Source organism: Diabrotica virgifera, chromosome 6 (assembly GCF_917563875.1).
Source record: "Diabrotica virgifera virgifera chromosome 6, PGI_DIABVI_V3a".
NCBI lineage: Eukaryota > Metazoa > Arthropoda > Insecta > Coleoptera > Chrysomelidae > Diabrotica > Diabrotica virgifera.
Genome location: NC_065448.1, coordinates 250,130,592 through 250,150,351, shown reverse-complemented (window position 1 = coordinate 250,150,351; position 19,760 = coordinate 250,130,592). Strand labels below are relative to the sequence as shown.

Here is a 19,760-nt window from a genome sequence, read left to right as displayed (position 1 = left end):
TCGAAGAAGATGTAGCCACAGTTTGGTCACCCCTGGTATATAATATATGTTTCGCATATTTTAGTAAAAATGCTTGCATATAGATAATCATATTTCCTTTTCTTTGTGCATATTTGCTCATCTTTACTCATAAACAACGTAAAATTTTTTCCAGTCTACGGTTAAACAAATTCGATTTAAAATTCCGGCGGCCTCTTGCAGTAAACATACCGACGAAGACGTGGTCTCCGCGACACCGTGCACTCCAGTGGCGGGGATCGACGTCTATAAAGAACCAACACCACCCGCGAAGAACCCAGTAAATCGTAGTACCTATCGTTGCTCCACAAAAACATGAAGAGGTTCGCGTGTTTAATAGTGCTCAGTGCACTCTGCTCAGCTGGTAAGGACCTCCTAGTGCTCTAACGTCCTTCCCAAGGATTAATTCTAGTGACCTAGTGAATTCTACTTTTGGAAAACAGTGTCGGCGTAACAGGTTTGAGTGAAAAGTGTGGTTTGGATGAGAGAGTGCATGTTTTGAATGCCGGGAAACCGTGTAAATTTGAATTTTTGACAGTTTTCTTTAATGGCATGAGAATGGCAGCAAGAAAAATATATGTCTGTCAATAATATTATAAAAATATTCACGTAAAATGTGTTTTATTTTATTATTTTCATTTAGTTTTGGGGAAAACTTAATTGCACTATGTTTTTTGACATTTTAAAAAATCTAAAAATATAGTTGGTTTGAATTTTAGCATACAGGGAAATTAATATTAAAATAATGTCAAATTTATTTTCAATTAATTAGCTCTTTATTGCAACAAATTTGTACCATTACATTGTAACATTAACAAAGATGTTTAGGAATCTACTAGAAATTTTGAAATTAAACTGAAAAATATTATTTTCTGACCTAATTAGAAATTTTGCTCCATTCTAAAAATTGAAGAATATTGTTACTAGATTTATAAAATTTTCAAAATTGTTTTTCAAGAATTATAGCTCTAATATAAAATATCTTTAAGGATTGGGGATATACAAAAACAATAGCTCATTTCTAAACTTCGTATATTTCATTCAGAATGCGTCTTGAGAATTTTACCTGATTTTTATAAACTATTTTTAACCCTTATTTGTTTCCATTTTGACCAGGGTACCTTACTTTTATTTTTATTGCTTTATATTTATTGCGAAATGTTTTTAAAAATTTTTTGTAGTATTTTTTACTTTTCCTAAGATTGAATAATAATCTTCCTGTTTTTGCGTTCTACTTTTTCTATTTTTATCTTTTTTTTTTGACTTTTTTATATATAAGTTTTGATTTTTCGATAAATAATTTTTGCCGGTAATGTTCAAAAATTTAAATGTCTCAATTTTGTTTATATTTTCTTTCCTTTTTCTTTTGTCTTAATATTATTCGCAAAATAATCGACTATAAAAGGGACTTATTTCCAAAATTTACACATTTATAAGATTCAACAAATAATTATTGCTTCATAAATGTTTCTCTACTAATAAGAATTTTTGTTTTTTTATTCCTTGTCGTTTTAATATTATTTACTATTTTGATTGGGAATTAGACACAATTTTAGTTAAAAATACCTCTAAATTCCCACTTCGAAAATTTAAACGTCAAAATATACCTACATATTTCAGATTAAAATTGCTGTTAATTCCCAATAAAAAGTGGTAAATAATATGAAAACGCAACAAAAAAATATTTTTAGTACAGTTTTAGTACATTTTTTAAACTTTATTTCGTGTATGTGAAAGCGTAATATTTTTTTAAAAGCTTTTTTTATATAGAAATATTTGAGTTTTTTATTTTTGTTGTCTTGTTTTTGTTACTAAGGTTTTTGGATATACGAACTTTAATTTTGGTATATTGAAATATCTGGATCAAGCAAAATAAATTAAAAAATTAATGATGAACAAATAGACAGTTATTCAACTAGATTACTCTAAATTAAAGAAATTATTTTATTTCAATATTAATTTTCCAATATATATAATATGCCCATTAGGTTGGTTGGAATTCCAAGGTTATAGTTAATAAAAATGAGAATGCAGTTGCTACCAACTCAATTTTTCATAGTAACCCATTAGCAACATTAGTGTATGTTTCGTATACTTTCTAAAATTAATTTCGTATTAACATTCTCTTACCCATTAAAAAATTCCAAAATTTTTGCGTTCTATTTCAACTTTTAGTTACCATTTCACTTCCTGTTTTCGTTTTTTTTTCAAATCGTCAACATCACAAAAAGTATAGAATTAGAATGTCTAAAAGCACCGTACCGACAGGAACAGGGATTTCATTTGCCAAAGAAATAACGTCTCTGGGAGTATATTTTGATCCCAGGCTTACAAGGCTTACCGGAGTACGAGGGTCATAAGGGCAATGAAAAAGAAGATGAAATGGCCAAACAAGGCTAATCAATACCATCTATTAGACCGGAATACCTCAAGAACAGCTACAAAAAAGTGGGTAGCTCACATGTCTTTAAAATGGTGGAGGAATTGACTAGGACAAAAACAGGTGAAACAGAGAACATTCGCCAAAATTTACGGCAGACCTAACTTAATAAGCAAAGACAGGAAGACTGTCAAAGCTATAGTAGGTCTGGTAATAGGGCGCTGTAAGCTGAATAGGCAGTTGATGCTGAAATTATCTATGCAGATCCTTCCACCTAACAATTTCGACGAATATCTTCGGAATCAATTTTTAGGTACCCCCTCTGTGGCTCAGTGGTAAGAGCGCCTACCTTTGGATCGAAAGGTCCGAATGGTCATGAGGGTCGTGAGTTTGAATCTCACCAGGGTCAGGAATTTTTCGTTTATTATAAATTAATAAACGAAAATAGTTTCTGTCCTTGTGGGATCGGTAGTCACCGGAGGGACCGCAGACGTTCGGATACAATTAGCGCCTCTTTGCAAAGACAATAACGTCGACTTTGCAAAGTAACAAGACATTTACTCAACACACACACACTACACATGACACTAGGTACCTACTGCAAAAATTCACCGTAACTGCCATGCCAATGGCCATTAATTGTCGAGGCATTAGCTAAATTAAAAAAAAAAATTATGTTGTTACTCGGTCGTCCATTTACTTTTATGTCTGCTGTTGAGCCCTCCATTACTTCCTTGATTATTATTTTTGAATATGAATACAATTAATTCTGTTGTGGTTCTTTATGGTTATTTCTACTCTAGGTAACGTTATTGTGTAATCGAATAGCGGTATATTTTCTACTAAACTCTATAAAATTAATTTTGAAGGTTAACCGGCAGGTCTATTTTTATGCGACATAATTGATTTGTGGTATTTTCTTAAGGTCAATATCAACATTTTCAAACGCAGTATGCTTTTATACAATATCTCTTCGGCATTACAAATTGGAGCATTCTACAGTGTATATTGCAGGAAAACATAAAAGTGGTGCATTAAAAATGAAACAACAGGCAGTATGCATGTATAATAAATTATCGTATCTTTCAAAATATAATTAATTTCTTTAGAATATATTTCTTTTAGAATATGTACTTATTTAGGATTCACTGAATAGAAATTATTTTTTTAATAATAAGAATTGAATGATCAGTAAGAACAGAAACCCTATATGCATAATGAATACAATATTTTTACGAATACACTCACACTATACTCACACAATACTATAACTTGATAACTCGAAATTAGTAGTTCTGAGATAAACGGGTTTAAAGATTTTAAAGATATTTGTGCTGCTACCATGACGTTGGTAAATACGGAATCCACTCTGCAGCTATAAAATACTGTTCCTTAACTTTTTGGCTACTGATCTGTTTAGGAATACGGTGCAAATTTGTTTTCTAATATGGAAAATAACATGAAAAATTAAAGTTATCAACTTTTAGCACTACCATAATGTTAATATTTGGTAATGTCGCATGTCATGCCAAGTTGCATCTAAGTGAACTTTTTAATAAAACTAACATTTTAAGGATTATTTTGTTGAAGATTAGTCCTCTGCCATAGGGATTGCCAGATCTGCTAACAATGTTCGAATTTTTGCATTAACATGAACCGATTAGACAGATAGCAATTACGTGGTAAGCTCAATGTTTTCAGAAAAACACGTGCTACAACTAGATAACTAGAGTTAGCTAGTTGTAGCATTCAGTATGTCGTATTCAAAATTATTTTGATTAAACGATAACTTGATAACTTAACGTGTCAAGTTTTAGCACTGAATATCAGGGCATTTGAGTTTTATCAACTTTCGTCAATCATAAATAAATACTTAACCCGTTTGGAGCGAGTTATCAAGTTTTTACACATTATGGAGGCAAATAAAATACATCTTGTGAACTATACTAAATTCACAATCAAGATGCAGTAGAAATAAACAAACCAAGACACTTCAATGTTACGAGGAGCACCCTTGAATCATGATTTACAATGTATAAATTTTGTAAATCATGAGTTGAGATTTATACAATTTATATACATTGATATTCATAATTTGGGAGTGCTCCTCGTAACATTAAAGTGGTTTGGTTTGTTTATTTTTACTGCATCTTAATTGTGAGTTTAGTATAGTTATCTCAAAAACGTCAATTTTGGAGTTACCTATCAAGTTATAGTACTAAGGCGGCGATATAAAGATTCAAAAACGCATACATCTAAACACACAAAATACACGTACACACATGCACATCTACACCATGCTAAATCAGCAAATCACCAGCCAGATTCAACACCACTGACTCATATATGTTAAAATTAAGTATTACTGTGCTCCCCAATCCTAAATGTGTGAGTGAATTAAAATTCTTTTTTCCAATTGAAATCTGCCATAATTCATTTTTTATATTACTGTTAACTTTATTACTATTCAGAACATTTAGTTGTTCGAATAAATCGGCCGAAAAAAGCTACTCTGAAAAGCCAAAGAGAATTTGAAAATAAATCTTCATATTCCAAATTATCATCTTTCAAATATATATCTAAAGTTTTGTCTTTAACTTAAAAAACCCTTTTCAAGACGTTAAACCTGGAAAGCCATCTTACTTCCGTTGGTTAAAGTTCTAAAAATGGGAGTTTGTACCGCTTTTCCTTTGATGGAGTTTGCAGCTTTAATAAAATATTTTCTTCTTCTTTTATTGGCTATTCTTTTCGAATATTGGCGATCATTCTGGCTATAATTATTTACTAACTGATGCTTTAAATAGATTAGTTGTTGTTGTTGAGAACCATTTCCTAAGTTTGTTAAACCGTGATATTCTTCTTCTCCCAATTCCTCGCTTTCCGAATACTTTGCCTTGAAGGATTACCTTCAGTAATCTGTATTTAGTGCCGTTTCTCATTATGTGTCCGAGATACTCTAACTTTCTCCTTTTAATGGTATATATCACCTCTCTTTCTGTCCACATTCTTCGTAAAACGGTCTCATTGGTTATCTTGTCCGTCCATGATATCCTTAGGATTCGCCTGTATAGCCACATCTCGAAGGCTTCAAGTTTTTCTCTATCTTTTTAGTGAGTGTCCAGGATTAAACTCCGTAATACAATATTGAGAAGATATAACATCGCAGGAGCCTTACTTTTATCTCCACTAAGGTTGTGGCTTTTAAAGAGTTTGGCAATGTTATTGAATACACACTTAGGCTTCTCTATTCTACATTTTATTTCTTGTGAAATGAAACATTTTAAAACACAAGAAAGTAAAGAATTTTATGCAGGAGCTTCTCGATGTAAAAAACCGTATAGCAATTTAACATTCATCATCATTAATCAGCCCGGATTTATTTATTGTTGAACATAAGCCTCCTCCAGATATTTACATATTAGCGCCTCTGCTATCCAATTGGTCACAATTCTTTTGAGGTGGTCGGCCCATCGCTTATGGGTCTTCCTCGGCTTCGCTTGTCTGCCCGTGGTTTCCACTCAAAAAATTTCTTCTTCCATCTGTCATTTTCCATTCTTGTAACATGTCCCGCCCATCTCCATTTTTGCCTTGTAATATGTTCGATAATATCCTCCATTCGTCACTGCTCCGTATGTGAGAACTGGTAGAACGAACTGGTTAAAAAAGCTTTACTTTTTAAATAGATTTTAATATTTGTTTTAAACCCGTTTCTTATTTTTTTCGAATGCAGCCCAATCTAAACTTATTCTTCTGAGTAGCTCGCATGTTTGGTTGACTCGCGTTAACCTTATTTCGTGACCAAAATATTTCTTATAACAATAAGACAAGATCGATGTTCTGTCATAGCCTTGAACCCACCTGTATATGTAGCAATACATTTCCCACAGTCAATATGGTACTTATAAGTACATTGCTTCAAAATACTCAGTTTCAAACAAACACTTTCAGGTAGTATTGGTTTCTAGATGAGAACAAAACAAAATATTCTGTGATGCCCTTTTTCTTTTTTCATATTTTGTTCCTTTCCATGTTTCACCTGCAATTTTCTTAATACCATTGCTCCATATTTCCACTTTCATCTTCATATTTCTACCATCTCCATTTTAGTTTCAGAGCATGTTCGACAAGGTCTGTTATTTTTCCTTCTATCTCGCAATGATATCCCTAGAGACTTTTTATTCGGTGATTTTTTTGAGTTTGCTGTAACGTGACTCAGTTGTTCGTAGTACATATTTGTTATAGCAGCTACGATCTTCTTTTTTTTTAGTACCGTTTCCAGATTTCAGGCGTGGGTAGCTTCCATGACAATTTGCCGATAGGTTTCTCAATCTTGCGCTGCATCTAACAATTCATCTGCCGATAAGCCAGTCCATTGACGAAGGTTTTGGAGTCATGAATATTTGTTCCTACCAATTAATCTTTTTCCGTCGATCTTTCGTTGATTATTAACTGCAGTATCCAGTATCTGCTACCTCTCATTATATGCCCCAGATATTCAAGTTTTCTCTTTTTTATCCTCTTCATCAAGTCACTTACGCCTTGACCTATTCTGTTTAAGACGTCTCTGTTTGGAATGCGTTGAACCCATGATATTCTAAGCATTCTACGATATGAGCACATCTCGAAGGCTCCTAATTTGTTCACCTATTAATCTTCATGATCCGACAACTACGATAGATATATTGAATTCATTCAGTACATATATCGTTTGGTTTTTAATTCTGTAAGAAAATCTCTGAGATCTTGTCCATCTCATTCAAATACTGTTCTAAATTTATCTGCTTTATTTACTTTTGACTGCCCTATAAACTTCTCCTAAATAAAGATATTCTTGAACAAGCTCTATACTTGTTATTTTTATGTTAATTTCTGACATAGCCGCTGCATTAGACATAATTTTATTTTTTCATTGTACGTCCATCTTCAAAATGTAGAAGTACCCAAATACCAGCAATAAAATGTATCTGTTTGTCTATTCGTCCATTGTCGTCTAGTGTATGTTAAGTATTTGTTATATTATGTTAATTTAAGTTGCCACCACTCAGAAAAATGTTAATGACATTCGAAGATACCTTCATTTTTTGACGAAATTCCCCTGAAGATGCTCTAGGAGCGAAAGTATACTTGGATAAGATTTAATAAAACTCAGTGCTCGATATCTGCCTTTTATTTCCGTAAAACTCATAATGTTATTTTCTTTAGATATATTTGTGTAGTAATATTCTTGGCACTTTGTTGGTTTAAATACTTTCCAAGAGTATTCTTCATGTGCCATCTCCTCTAAGAAGGTTGACAACCATCATGGGAATTCACACTTTCGATACCGCTGCTCTAAAAAGATCAGCAGAAGTGTAGTTAAAACCGAGCTCTCAAATTGTTTAACAAGTAGATGCGTCTTCCTCCACCACTACTTCTACCCTATACCCATAAAATAATACAGAGCCCACGTAGCATTTCAGAAGTCTTATCTTTAAAGAAATTGCAATGTCCTTGCTACAGAATACTTTTTTCAGTTTGATGGAAGCGTTTCTTGCCTGTCCTATTCTTGTTTTAATCTCTTCTGTGTATTTATTATTTTCATTACTTATTGTACCCAGATATTTATATTTTTCAACTTTTTTAATTTGTTCTCCGTGTATTATTATACTTTCTTGGCGCTGTTAGCCTTTTGTAATTACCATACATTGTATATTTTTTGAAAGAGGGGGACCCGGGCTAAGCTGGGGCCCCCGAGACTTGTCGCAAACATATAAATTGTGACTGATTAAAACTAAAATGTAACCGGAATGGGGACCCCAGGTCCCAGCTACTTTGTCTTAATCAATTTACCCCGGACCACATCTTGGTACGTTAAAGGAACCACATATTGAAAAGAAAGGTATACATACGATAAAATGAACACATTAGGATCAGTCCCAGCAGTACACTGACTCACACTTGACCTGTGCTTGGCTCACACTGCAGTAGCTTCAGACACCGTAAGGTGCTTTTAAATCAAAGTGAACACGAACGAAGAAACGAATTGGTAGGTGTTCGCTTGGTTATTCGTTCGGTACAAAGTAAGACCATTTACATTGTAGCGAACGAACGCATTCGTTGATAATCCGTCCGCAATGTCAGATACAGATGAAGCTGTAATCATTAGAGCTGCTAATTTTATAGTTAATGCAGGACATGCTGAAAAAAAAAGAAAGAAGAGAGTGTGGTGTTCACATAGGGTGAAAATTCCGCTTTCAAGGAGTTAAATATCAAACATTTTTCCGGACCCCCCTTGCTCTGGGGGTACATTCCCCAGACCTCCCGATAGGGGGCTCCCAGATCACATTTGCCCCGGGGCCCCCAACATCGTAGTTACGGCCCTGTTAGGGTCAGTCCGATTTCTTCGCCGACTTCTACTATTCTGCCAACCATTTGTTGTCTTTTTCTTCTTATTTTAATAGGACTATGTCCTGTTTCTTCTGTTACAGTCTCCGCTGCGATCCAGGACCTCGATTTTTGACCCTTCGCTTCGTTATCTATCAGTCGCTTTCTGTACACTAAACAGATACGAAGCGAATACGTTCGATAACGAAGCGAAGGGTCAAAAATCGAGGTCCAGAGCTCCAGCTCTCGTACCATCATTTTTTGGGTCTTCCTATGGGTCGCTTGGTGTTGGGCTTCTGTGTCTTCGCCCATTTCGCCATACGTTTAGGGTCCATCCGATCTACGGGGTCTCTATACATGCGTTGTCGTGCTCTTGTCAATCTCACTACATCTTGAACGACTAGCTCTCTCAATGTTTCTTCGTTTCGTATTCTATCTCTGAGTGTGATACATCTTATGGATCTTGTTGGGCTTTCATCTCTGTTGTTCTCATTATTTGTTTGGTCTTTGTTTTCTCGGCCGTTGTCTCAGATGCGTTTGTCAGTACGGGTCTAACACATGTCTTATAAATGCGGACTTTGCTTTCGGTGCTCATATATTTATTCCGCCAGATTATATCCCTCAGGAAACCATTTGTTGTAAATCCTCAAGACATTCCGATAATAAAATAGTGTCGTCGACAAGAAAACCTTAATTACCATTAACACCTTAATTTGGTAACAAAAATAAGTTGTATAAGGTACTTATATGACCAATTAATGGAGATACCGCTTATGAAAGAATCAAAATATCCCGAGGATAAGACATAACAGTGTTGTGTTATTAATATTCATTGTAGAAAGGGCGTGTCAGTTTCGATTTCACTTACCAAAGTAAGCACAAGCACGGATTTCGATCTGTTAAAAAAAGTGATAAAAGTACCGAAGCATGACGAATGAAAGCGAAAGATATTTAAATCAGTACCACCAGCAGCACCAATATTATCCCATAACATATGGTGTCTGCATCGTTGCTGCGTTATACTTACTACAAAAATGTTTACACATAATTTTCTACATGAAAGTTTCTCGTCATCTCGTCACAATGACTGTTATGATCTTGTGCAATCAGGACCGGTTTGATTATGTCAAGACATATCAGATGAATTATTTAAGAACATACTGAAAATTTTGTTTTCAATACTTCCACAAAATTTATGATAAGTTAATGTCACTAAAGCTATTTCGACAGAGCGCCTTTCTCAAGTGTTTTAGTATGTATCTGTGTAGACCACGGCGCATCCGTAAAAATATTAGTATATTTGGACGTTGAGAGGTGAATCAAATTTTTTTGCAAAAATTGCTTGAAAATAACTGAAACAATAATATTTGAGTTATCCTCCCTCCCAAAAAGGTCAGAACCATTGTTTAAATAATCAAAATGTCAAAAAAAGAAGGAAAAATTTGATTTTTTTCTTCGTTTTTTGATTATAACTTTAAAAGTATTGATTTCCGAGAAAAGTTGTACTGATATAAAAGTTGCGTAATTTTTCCTACAATATAAAATTGGTTAGAAATTTAAAAATTTAAACCCTTGTTGCAAAATAGAAATAATTGCGAAAAAAACATACAAAAACATTTTACGTTTTTTCGCATTTTACGTTTTTAAACCGTTTATGCTACACTTAGGACCTTCATATTTCACCCAGAAAAACTTTATGATACAGTAAAACAATACTGTAAATTTCATTAAGATCGGTTCAATAGATTTTACAAAATAAATTTTGCAATCCAGCTTTCGCAAAAAAAATTCATTTTTTCAAAATGTTACAGGATTGAAAATAAAGCAGATAGCAAGTTGAAATTTTTTTTACATATAGAAGTGTACTGTACCTTTCATTTTCAATTTGCAAAATTAAAATCGATTAACTACCACGGCGTCAAGAATTTTTTTAAATAAACATTAATTACTGGTGCTACGCGCAGGACAGCGGATAGTTTGCTCTGATTGGGCATTTCAATGACCTTTGATAATAATAGATACATTTTAATTTTTATTACATTTCGATATAAATAAATTTTTTTTATTGCAAAATAAAAACACATACTCTATCCTTTGAAATAACACTTTTTTTAGCAAAAACTTTCTTTGTTCATATATTTTAACTTAGAGAATAAAAGTTTATTATTTTTAAACATATGCAATTGTTTAAACAATATTTCACAAACAATAATAAAATTAGTTTGATATTTTTGGAATTAAAATATTAAAATACAACAAAATATAGAGTAAGAAAATAATATATTAGATAGAGATTGGAAGAAATTTTGAATCAACTTGTGTGAATCTGATCAACTGAAATGAAAGGTACAGTACACTTCTATAAGCAAAAAAAAATTCAACTGGCTATCTGCTTTATTTTCAGTCCTGAAACATTAAAAAAATTAATTTTTTTAATGAAATTTACATTGATGGATTCGACCGTTACTTGATGGAAGTTCATTTTATCTAACAATAAAAAACTGAAAACGTTTGTTTTCTATACTTCCACAAAATTTATTATATCTAAGTGACTACAGCTGTTTCGGCGGAGTGCCTTTCTCAAGTAATATAGTTTACAATGTGTTTGCCTTTTTAATCTTCAACTGAAGAGGTTGAGGAGTGGGGAGCTGTTTGTCTCGAGTTGGTCATTCAGAATTATATCTGTATTTTTCAGTTTATTAATTTCCATAGATTCTAAAAAAGATAGCTTAAGGCCTTTATTTTGAATATGTAGAATTTTAAACTCTTCATTGAAAGAATGATTATGATCTAGAAGGTGAAGTGCGTATGTAGAAGTGTCTGTTTTTCTATTGTTGAATGCCCTTTTGTGTTCTGCTATCCGTTTGTCAAAAGTTCTGCCAGTTTGACCGATGTACGTTTTCGGACAGTCACCACAAGTTAGTTTGTACACACCACTCTGTAGTTGCTTTCTCTTTCGGCTTTTATTAAGAGCTTTTTAAGAGCTTTTCGGCTTTTTAAATATATTAAGAACAATAAAAGCCGAAAGAGAAAGCAACTACAGAGTGGTGTGTACAAACTAACTTGTGGTGACTGTCCGAAAACGTACATCGGTCAAACTGGCAGAACTTTTGACAAACGGATAGCAGAACACAAAAGGGCATTCAACAATAGAAAAACAGACACTTCTACATACGCACTTCACCTTCTAGATCATAATCATTCTTTCAATGAAGAGTTTAAAATTCTACATATTCAAAATAAAGGCCTTAAGCTATCTTTTTTAGAATCTATGGAAATTAATAAACTGAAAAATACAGATATAATTCTGAATGACCAACTCGAGACAAACAGCTCCCCACTCCTCAACCTCTTCAGTTGAAGATTAAAAAGGCAAACACATTGTAAACTATATTACTTGAGAAAGGCACTCCGCCGAAACAGCTGTAGTCACTTAGATATAATAAATTTTGTGGAAGTATAGAAAACAAACGTTTTCAGTTTTTTATTGTTAGAAATTTACATTGTTGTTTTACTATATCATAAAGTTTATCTGGGTAAAATATGAAGTGTAGCATAAATGGTTGAAAAATGTAAAATGCGAATACTTGTTCTTTTATGGTTTTTTTCGCAATTATTGCTATTTTGTAACAAGGGTGACTATTTTTTAAATTTTTAACCAATTCTATATTGTAGGAAATTTAGTTACGCAACTTTTATGTCAGTACTACTTTTCTCAGAAATGGATACTTTTAATGTTAAAATCAAAAAACCAATAAAAAAGAATGTGTGTGTACTTTGTACGCACGTAAGAAGTTATACTTCTACTACATATTATGTGATTTTTAAGACTATACCAAAAATTTAAAAAAATAAAAGAATAAAACGCACACAAACACATTGAAAAATGCCACAAAGAAAAAATGATTTCTGGACGATAATAATTGTTGGCAAAAATTTTAAATACGCATTTGCTGAAAAAAAAAATTATATAACAAATATACTTACAATCATAATATGCATAAAAAAATAAAACTTGCATCGGGAATTGAACCCTTGAATTTCGTGCCGCTTTGACTCGTAATCGAAGCGTAGACTCACTCGTCCAATCGCACATTATTTATCATGTGGAAAAATAAGGTAACTGAACGTTTTACTGTTTGACAATTGTTTTGAAAATTATGTAGTTTAAATTTTGTGGAAGAAAATATAAAAATATAACAAAACAGTAAGAAAACAATATATTAGATGAAGATTGGTAGAACTTTTGTTGGTAATCAAATTAAGTATGTAAATCAAAGCATTACATACCTACTAGATAAATAAATCTACGCCAAAAAATCATAATTTAAAAATAAAAATCGAACCTAATTTGGGATTTCTCTCTAAAATCCGCATTCTTGAGAAAATAAATGTATGTATTTCAACCTAATCCAAATGTATAACTACAATATGATTATAATAAAAACTAGGTACTTACCAAATTAGAATGAGTTTTCCTTGTCCAAAATAGTCCAAAAGTCCAAAAATATAGGTATATGAAAACTATTTAAAAAGGCAGTATAACTATTAACTAACTTTTGTTTGTTGTTTCTTTTCACACAAATTTTAAAACGCAACAACCATAAATAATCTATAACTACAGCTGTGCCACAGCCACCATATTGAATAATTTTTGACATGTCATTTGAACATCCAATCAGAACAAAGTTATAATGCGCATGCGCCCGGTCGCTAGGTTTTCCCATATAAAAATTTACCCTCTATCGCCGGTAAAGAAGTATAACTTCAAAAAATCGAATTTTTCCTTCATATTTTGACATTTTGATTATTTAAACAATATTCCGGACCATTTTAAGTGGGAGGATAACTCAAATATTATTATTTGAGTTATTTTCAAGCAATTTCTGCAAGAAAATATGAGCCACCTCTCAACATCCATCTCAAAACAGATGCGCCTGGACTAGCGCGTTAAATCAAGTCTCTGAATAGGATGAGACTCGTGGGGAGCTGTTTGTCTCGAGTTGGTCATTGAGAATTACATCTGTATTTTTTAATTGATTAATTTTCATAGATTCTAAGAAATATAGCTTAAGGTATTTATTTTGAATATGGAGAATTTGATACTGTTCATTTAAAGAATGATTATGGCCTAGAAGGTGAAGTGCGAACGTAGAATCAATATTTCTATTATTAAAAGCCTTTTTGTGTTCTACTATGCGTTTGTCAAAGGTTCTGCCAGTTTGATCGATCCTGAATGGCAATGTTCGAAGAAAGAAGAAAACATAAAAACCAAGGGAACCGAGACAAATATCGAGAACAACAACAACGCATAAGAAGAGAGATAAGAACGGCAAAAAATAAGTGGCTAAAGAAACAGTGTGAGGAAATGGAACAGTTACAAAAACAACATGATGACCACAACCTACATAAGAAACTAAAGGAGGTAGCTGGAATATACAGAAAAAAGAAATTTTCTAACTTAGAAAATGAACAAGGAAAAATGGCACAAGATGATAGAGAGAGGAAACTCATATGGGAAAAATACATCAAAAATCTCTTTGCAGACGAGAGGCCTGAGATAGAAGTCGCTCAGGAACAAGTGATAGATATTAACAACCTATCTGGTCCCGAGATCACAATTGAAGAAATTACTAGAGCAATAAATACCTCGAAAGACGGGAAAGCAGTTGGACCTGATAAAATTCCTGTTGAGTTACTCAGATTATTAGATGAAGAGGGAATTACGATACTCCAAAGATTTTTCAACCAAATCTATAAAAAAGGAAAATTCCCTGTCCAATGGCTTGTATCTACCTTTATTCCTTTGCCAAAAAAGAACAACGCAACAAAGTGTCAAGAGCACCGACTGATAAGTCTGATGAGCCATTCTTTAAAAATATTCCTCAAAGTTCTTCACTACAGAATCTCCACAAAATGCGATAAGGTTATTGGTTGCTCACAATTTGGATTTCGAAAAGGCCTGGGTACCAGGGAAGCACTAGTTGCAACCCAAGTGCTAGCTCAGAACTGCTACGATCAAAGGAAAGATGTAATGATGTGCTTTATAGATTATGAAAAAGCCTTCGATCGAGTACATCATAAACTCGTACATATACTAAAACAACTCGACATAGATCAAAAAGACATTCGTTGCATAGAGGCTCTTTACTGGAATCAAACAGCTGTCGTCAAGGTGGATAATGAAACAACGCAAGCTCAAAAAATTCTCAGAGGTGTAAGACAGGGATGCATTCTCTCCCCACTACTGTTCAATCTATATTCGGAAAGTATCTTCCAGGAAGCTCTTGAGGAATGCGAAAGCGGCATTAAAGTTAATGGTACCTGGGTCAATAATATACGATATGCGGATGATTCGGTCTTAATAGCAGACAATATAGAAGACCTCCAAAACCTTCTTAATAAAATTGGAGAGCATAGCGAGAACATGGGACTTAGCATCAACATAAAAAAGACGAAGTTCCTTATAATCAGCCGTCAATTATGTCAACATCAAAATGCAAGACTAGCATATAACAACCAAGATGTAGAGCGCGTAAGAAAGTTTAAGTACCTGGGAACCTGGCTATGTGAAGACTGGATGTCGGATATGGAAATTAAATATCGGATAGAAAGAGCCAGAAGTGCATTCATGAAATTCAGAAACGTCTTTACGAACTCTGACTTTGACCTAAACCTAAGATTAAGATTCACAAAATGCTATATATGGTCGGTGCTCCTATATGGCATGGAAGGATGGACGTTAAAAATAAGCACAATGAATAAGCTAGAGGCATTTGAGATGTGGATCTATCGACGAATCCTTAAAGTTCCCTGGACCGCAAGAATAACAAATGAAGAAATCCTGAGAAGAATTGGTACAGAACGACAACTGATGTGCACAATTAAACAGAGAAAAACGGCATACCTGGGACACATAATTAGAAATGAAAGATATCAGTTTCTGCAAACCTTAATTGAAGGAAAGATCGAAGGAAGAAGAGGAGTGGGCAGGAAGAAAATGTCATGGCTCCGTAATGTCAAACAATGGACAGGACTAAAAAACATAGGGGACCTAATACATACTGCAAGGGATAGAGATAAATGGTCAAACGTGATCGCGAACATCCATTAGTGGATTGCATAAGAAGAAGAAGAAGATCGATGTAAGTTTTTGGACAGTCATCAGATATCAGTTTGTATACACCACTCTGGAATTGTTTTTTTCTTAAAGCTTTTATTGTTCTTAATGTATTGCTAGCTGGTGTTATTCCTTTCTTTTTTATGAGTTTAGCTATTTTGTTGATGTTGTTTTGAAGGTATTTCCTTGTGGCATTTTTATAATTAACTATTTTGATTGGGAAATAAGCCACAGTTAAATTGAAAAAAATTATTTTATTAATAATTTTTTTATTTTCGATATAAATGAGTCAGAATAAATAAATTATTAGAAGAATTTTTTACTAAGTAACAACATTTTTGTTTAATTTAGTAATATTTTGTATTTTGACAACGACATCCGATTTGGGCGTCTAAACGTTAATAAAATTATTTTTTCAATTTAATTGTGGCTTATTTCTCAATTAAATTATTTTCGTTGATATCTTGCCTGACCTATATGTAAAAGATCGAAAGATACTGGGTTTTTTCTATGGTTGTGTGCTTTCTTATTCACTTTTTAGTTTAATCTGTTTAGTCAGTAGTTTTGTTTTATTGGTAGATAAAATGAATTTCCATCAAGTATCCATCAAGTAACGGTCAAATCCGTTAATAAATACTGATAATTATTATCAGTTGAATTACTCACAATATTTTCAGAAATATTCCGAACAACGTAATTTTTGGATAAAGTCCTTATTCAAATTAAACGAGAACTATGAAAATCCATTATTTTTATACAAGAATTTTATTTAGTAATTGAATTCCAATGTTCATATTTTCTAAATATATATACCTACTATCAGTTTACAACATTCTCCGTCTTCCGATATCCGGTCGCCGTTCCTCTCCGTTCGCACATGGCTTTGTTTATTCCTGCCTGCTAACTTTTCCTCGGTCTACCTCTTCTTCTTCTACCTTGCGATTTAAAGTTTTGTACTTGTTTTGAGATTCTGTTCTCGTGCATTCTTTGTACGTGACCAAACCATCTTAGTTGTATTCCGTTGATTTCGTCATTTATTGTATGTGTGACTTTCATTATTTCTCGTATACATTCATTGATGACATATCCTCTTCTTGATCTTCCTGCAGTTCTTCTCCAGAAATCCATTTCGGTGAGCTCTAACATTCGTTTTGATTTTTCCTGCATAGACCATACTTCGCAGCTCTATGTTATAATGCTTTTCACTACGGCGTTATATATATTTTTATTGTTTAGATTGCTTATCTGCTTGTCCCAGAGTACTGAGTTTAGAAGCGTACCTAATAGCTTTCCTGTCCTGAATATTTCGTTCTTTAATGGTTCCGTCTAGTGTTCCATCATTCGTGATTTTTATACCCAGGTATTTTCTGATTATTCTGAGTTTATAATGATTTCATTTATAATAAAAGGGGGGATAACTACTCACTACTCTTTGACTCTTCTTTTCTGAAGGTATCGGCTATCAGCCACTTGACTCTTAATTTTGCCAATCTTTAGGTATGTGATTTGATTGTTTCAATCATTTTATACCGTCAATGTTGCAGCTTAGCAAAGCCAATCCTGGAATAGTAGAAATTAATGAACTCGGAAATCTAGAGTACTTATGCCAAGACTACTAATAAGAAAGTGTGCACAAATACAGATAAATGACATCTAAACCGTAATGCGGAAATCAACATTAAATCCATTCAATTTGTCAATTTTACTCCATATAAGTGTAATTAATTTTAATTACTTTGACCAATTAAGTACAGTGTTGGCAATTTCTAAAATTTTATATTTTTACAAATAATACTAAAGTGTATTTAATTTGTTTTCTAATTGTTTTTCTATTCGTTTGTCGTATAGAAACTGAGGAATTTGGAAAAACAGTTAATAATAAATTAATTTGTAACTACATAAATACTTTCATATTATGGGTCAGTATGTAATAAACTTTTAAACGTTTCCGAAAATCGTTTTTTCCGATTATAGCGCCATCTATCCATAATTCGAAAAAATTTCTCGAATAAAAGTACTTATTTTTACGTAGGGAATCCAAATCCGCAATAAGATTTTAAAATGGGTCGTCATGTTTGATGTTATTCGATAGATTTTTGAAAAATATTGAATTTGAAAAACACATATTTTTTTAGTTTTTCGATCTGACGTTTATTTCGAGAACGTGAAATTTTGTGACTCACCCATTTCCTAACACCCCGCTTAAATCGTCAGATTTTTTAAATGTACACTGTTCTACTTAGTTCAGAGAAATAAGGAAGAAAAATATCCTGTTGGTGACACAACCCCCTCCAGGCCGAAATCAAATTTTTTGAGTAGTGTGGACATTTATAATAATAACCTATATTATGTTTCCTGCAGCCGATTTTGATGATATACATAGTTATAAACAAATGAAAATCAAAAAAACCGTAAATTTTCGCTTTTTTCGTCTGGTACCAAAAAGTGAAGCATTTTAAACAAATTTGAGAATGAGAAACTCATAAATCGTATAAAAAACTTCAATATGGCGTTCGCTGAATATGACTATCCTTATTGGTCGCTTAGAAAATTGCAAAATAAATTATAAATTTTGAATTTTTATAAATATTCATAACTTATGTAAAAATTAACTTAAAACCTTCTTATGACACAGAATACTGAGAATTCTGGTGCTTAAATCACAACCTAAATTTCAAAGCAACTGGTCAATTACTTTAAAAGTTATTTAATTTGTTTTTCCCAAATTAATTTTTTTTGCAACACTATAAGTCAGAAAATGATGAAGTTACAGTAATACTTTGGATAGATTATGAAAGAAGAAAATTTATTTAATTTAATTAAAATTTTAATTAAACAATTAAATTTTTTTTATATTAATTTAATTAAAAAAATATGACAAGAAATAATTCTAAATATTTCAAAATTATTTTGCAAGAACATGTGAATTAAAAAAGGGGGGCTAACTTCGTCCCTAATTGTCCTAGGACAATTGTTTTCTTTCTAAATGTGCATAAAATATCATTCTTTCTAAATATGAAAAAACAATTTTTCTACGGGTAACGGTTAAAAAGTTATTTTAATTGTTTATAAGTAAGCAAAAAATCGACATGTGTGTGTGTGTTCACAAAGAGGGGATGGCATTAAAAAAAAAAAAAAAAAAAATCGACATGTTTGTGCAAAATAATTTTACACTGTTTAAAATTATTTTTTGCCATTTTTTTTAAATTAAGTTAATAGTATAAATGTTCATCTTTCGTAAACTGTCCGAAGTATTACTGTAGCCTCATAATTTTCTGACTCTAAGGGCCGGTTGTTCGAACGCTAATCAAAACTGATCATTATCAAATATTTAATTACAATTATATTTGATTAAGCGTACTTCTGACAGATGTCGCATTTTGAGGTTATGTTGACTGATTTATTTTATTATTTTGGTTTTAATTTAGAATAAAACATAATTAAACTCTTTCTGATGTTAATTTCTTGTTTTTACTTACAAATCAATAATAATAATAAGCAATTTTTAATAATTTAAGAGCTGCGGCAATATTTTAATTACTGTTTTACCTACAATCAATAAACTGATTAGTGTTTTTACATGTAATTTTCATGTCGCGATTTGATTTCCATCAAGAAAATTGATTACAATAAATGATTGATTATAATCAACTTCTTGATTAGCGTTCGAACAACCGGCCCATAGTGTTGCAAAAAAATGAATTTGGGATAAACAAATTAAATAAAATTTAAACTATTTGACCAATTGTTTTGAAATTTAAAATAAAATTTAAGCACATGAAGTCTCAGCATTCCGTGTAATAAGAAGGTTCTAACTTAATTTTTACATAAGGTATGAACATTAAAAAAATCTCAAAATTTATGACTTATTTTGCAATT

General features: G+C 32.3%; 1 protein-coding gene across 4 annotated transcripts in view; it reads left to right on the top strand.

Annotated features, from left to right (window-relative positions):
* Window positions 1–217: 217 nt before the first annotated feature.
* The window catches only part of LOC114338581 (protein obstructor-E), a 76,526-nt gene continuing 56,983 nt past the window's right edge, over window positions 218–19,760 (top strand). For 3 of the 4 annotated variants that reach the window (XM_028289204.2, XM_028289193.2, XM_028289186.2), the window contains exon 1: window positions 219–382. In XM_028289204.2, coding sequence (XP_028145005.1) covers window positions 334–382 — 49 coding nt within the window. In that variant the 5' untranslated portion in view covers window positions 219–333. Of the gene's footprint in view, window positions 383–19,760 lie in introns of all 4 variants that reach the window. The other variant, XM_028289197.2, reaches the window with a different exon arrangement.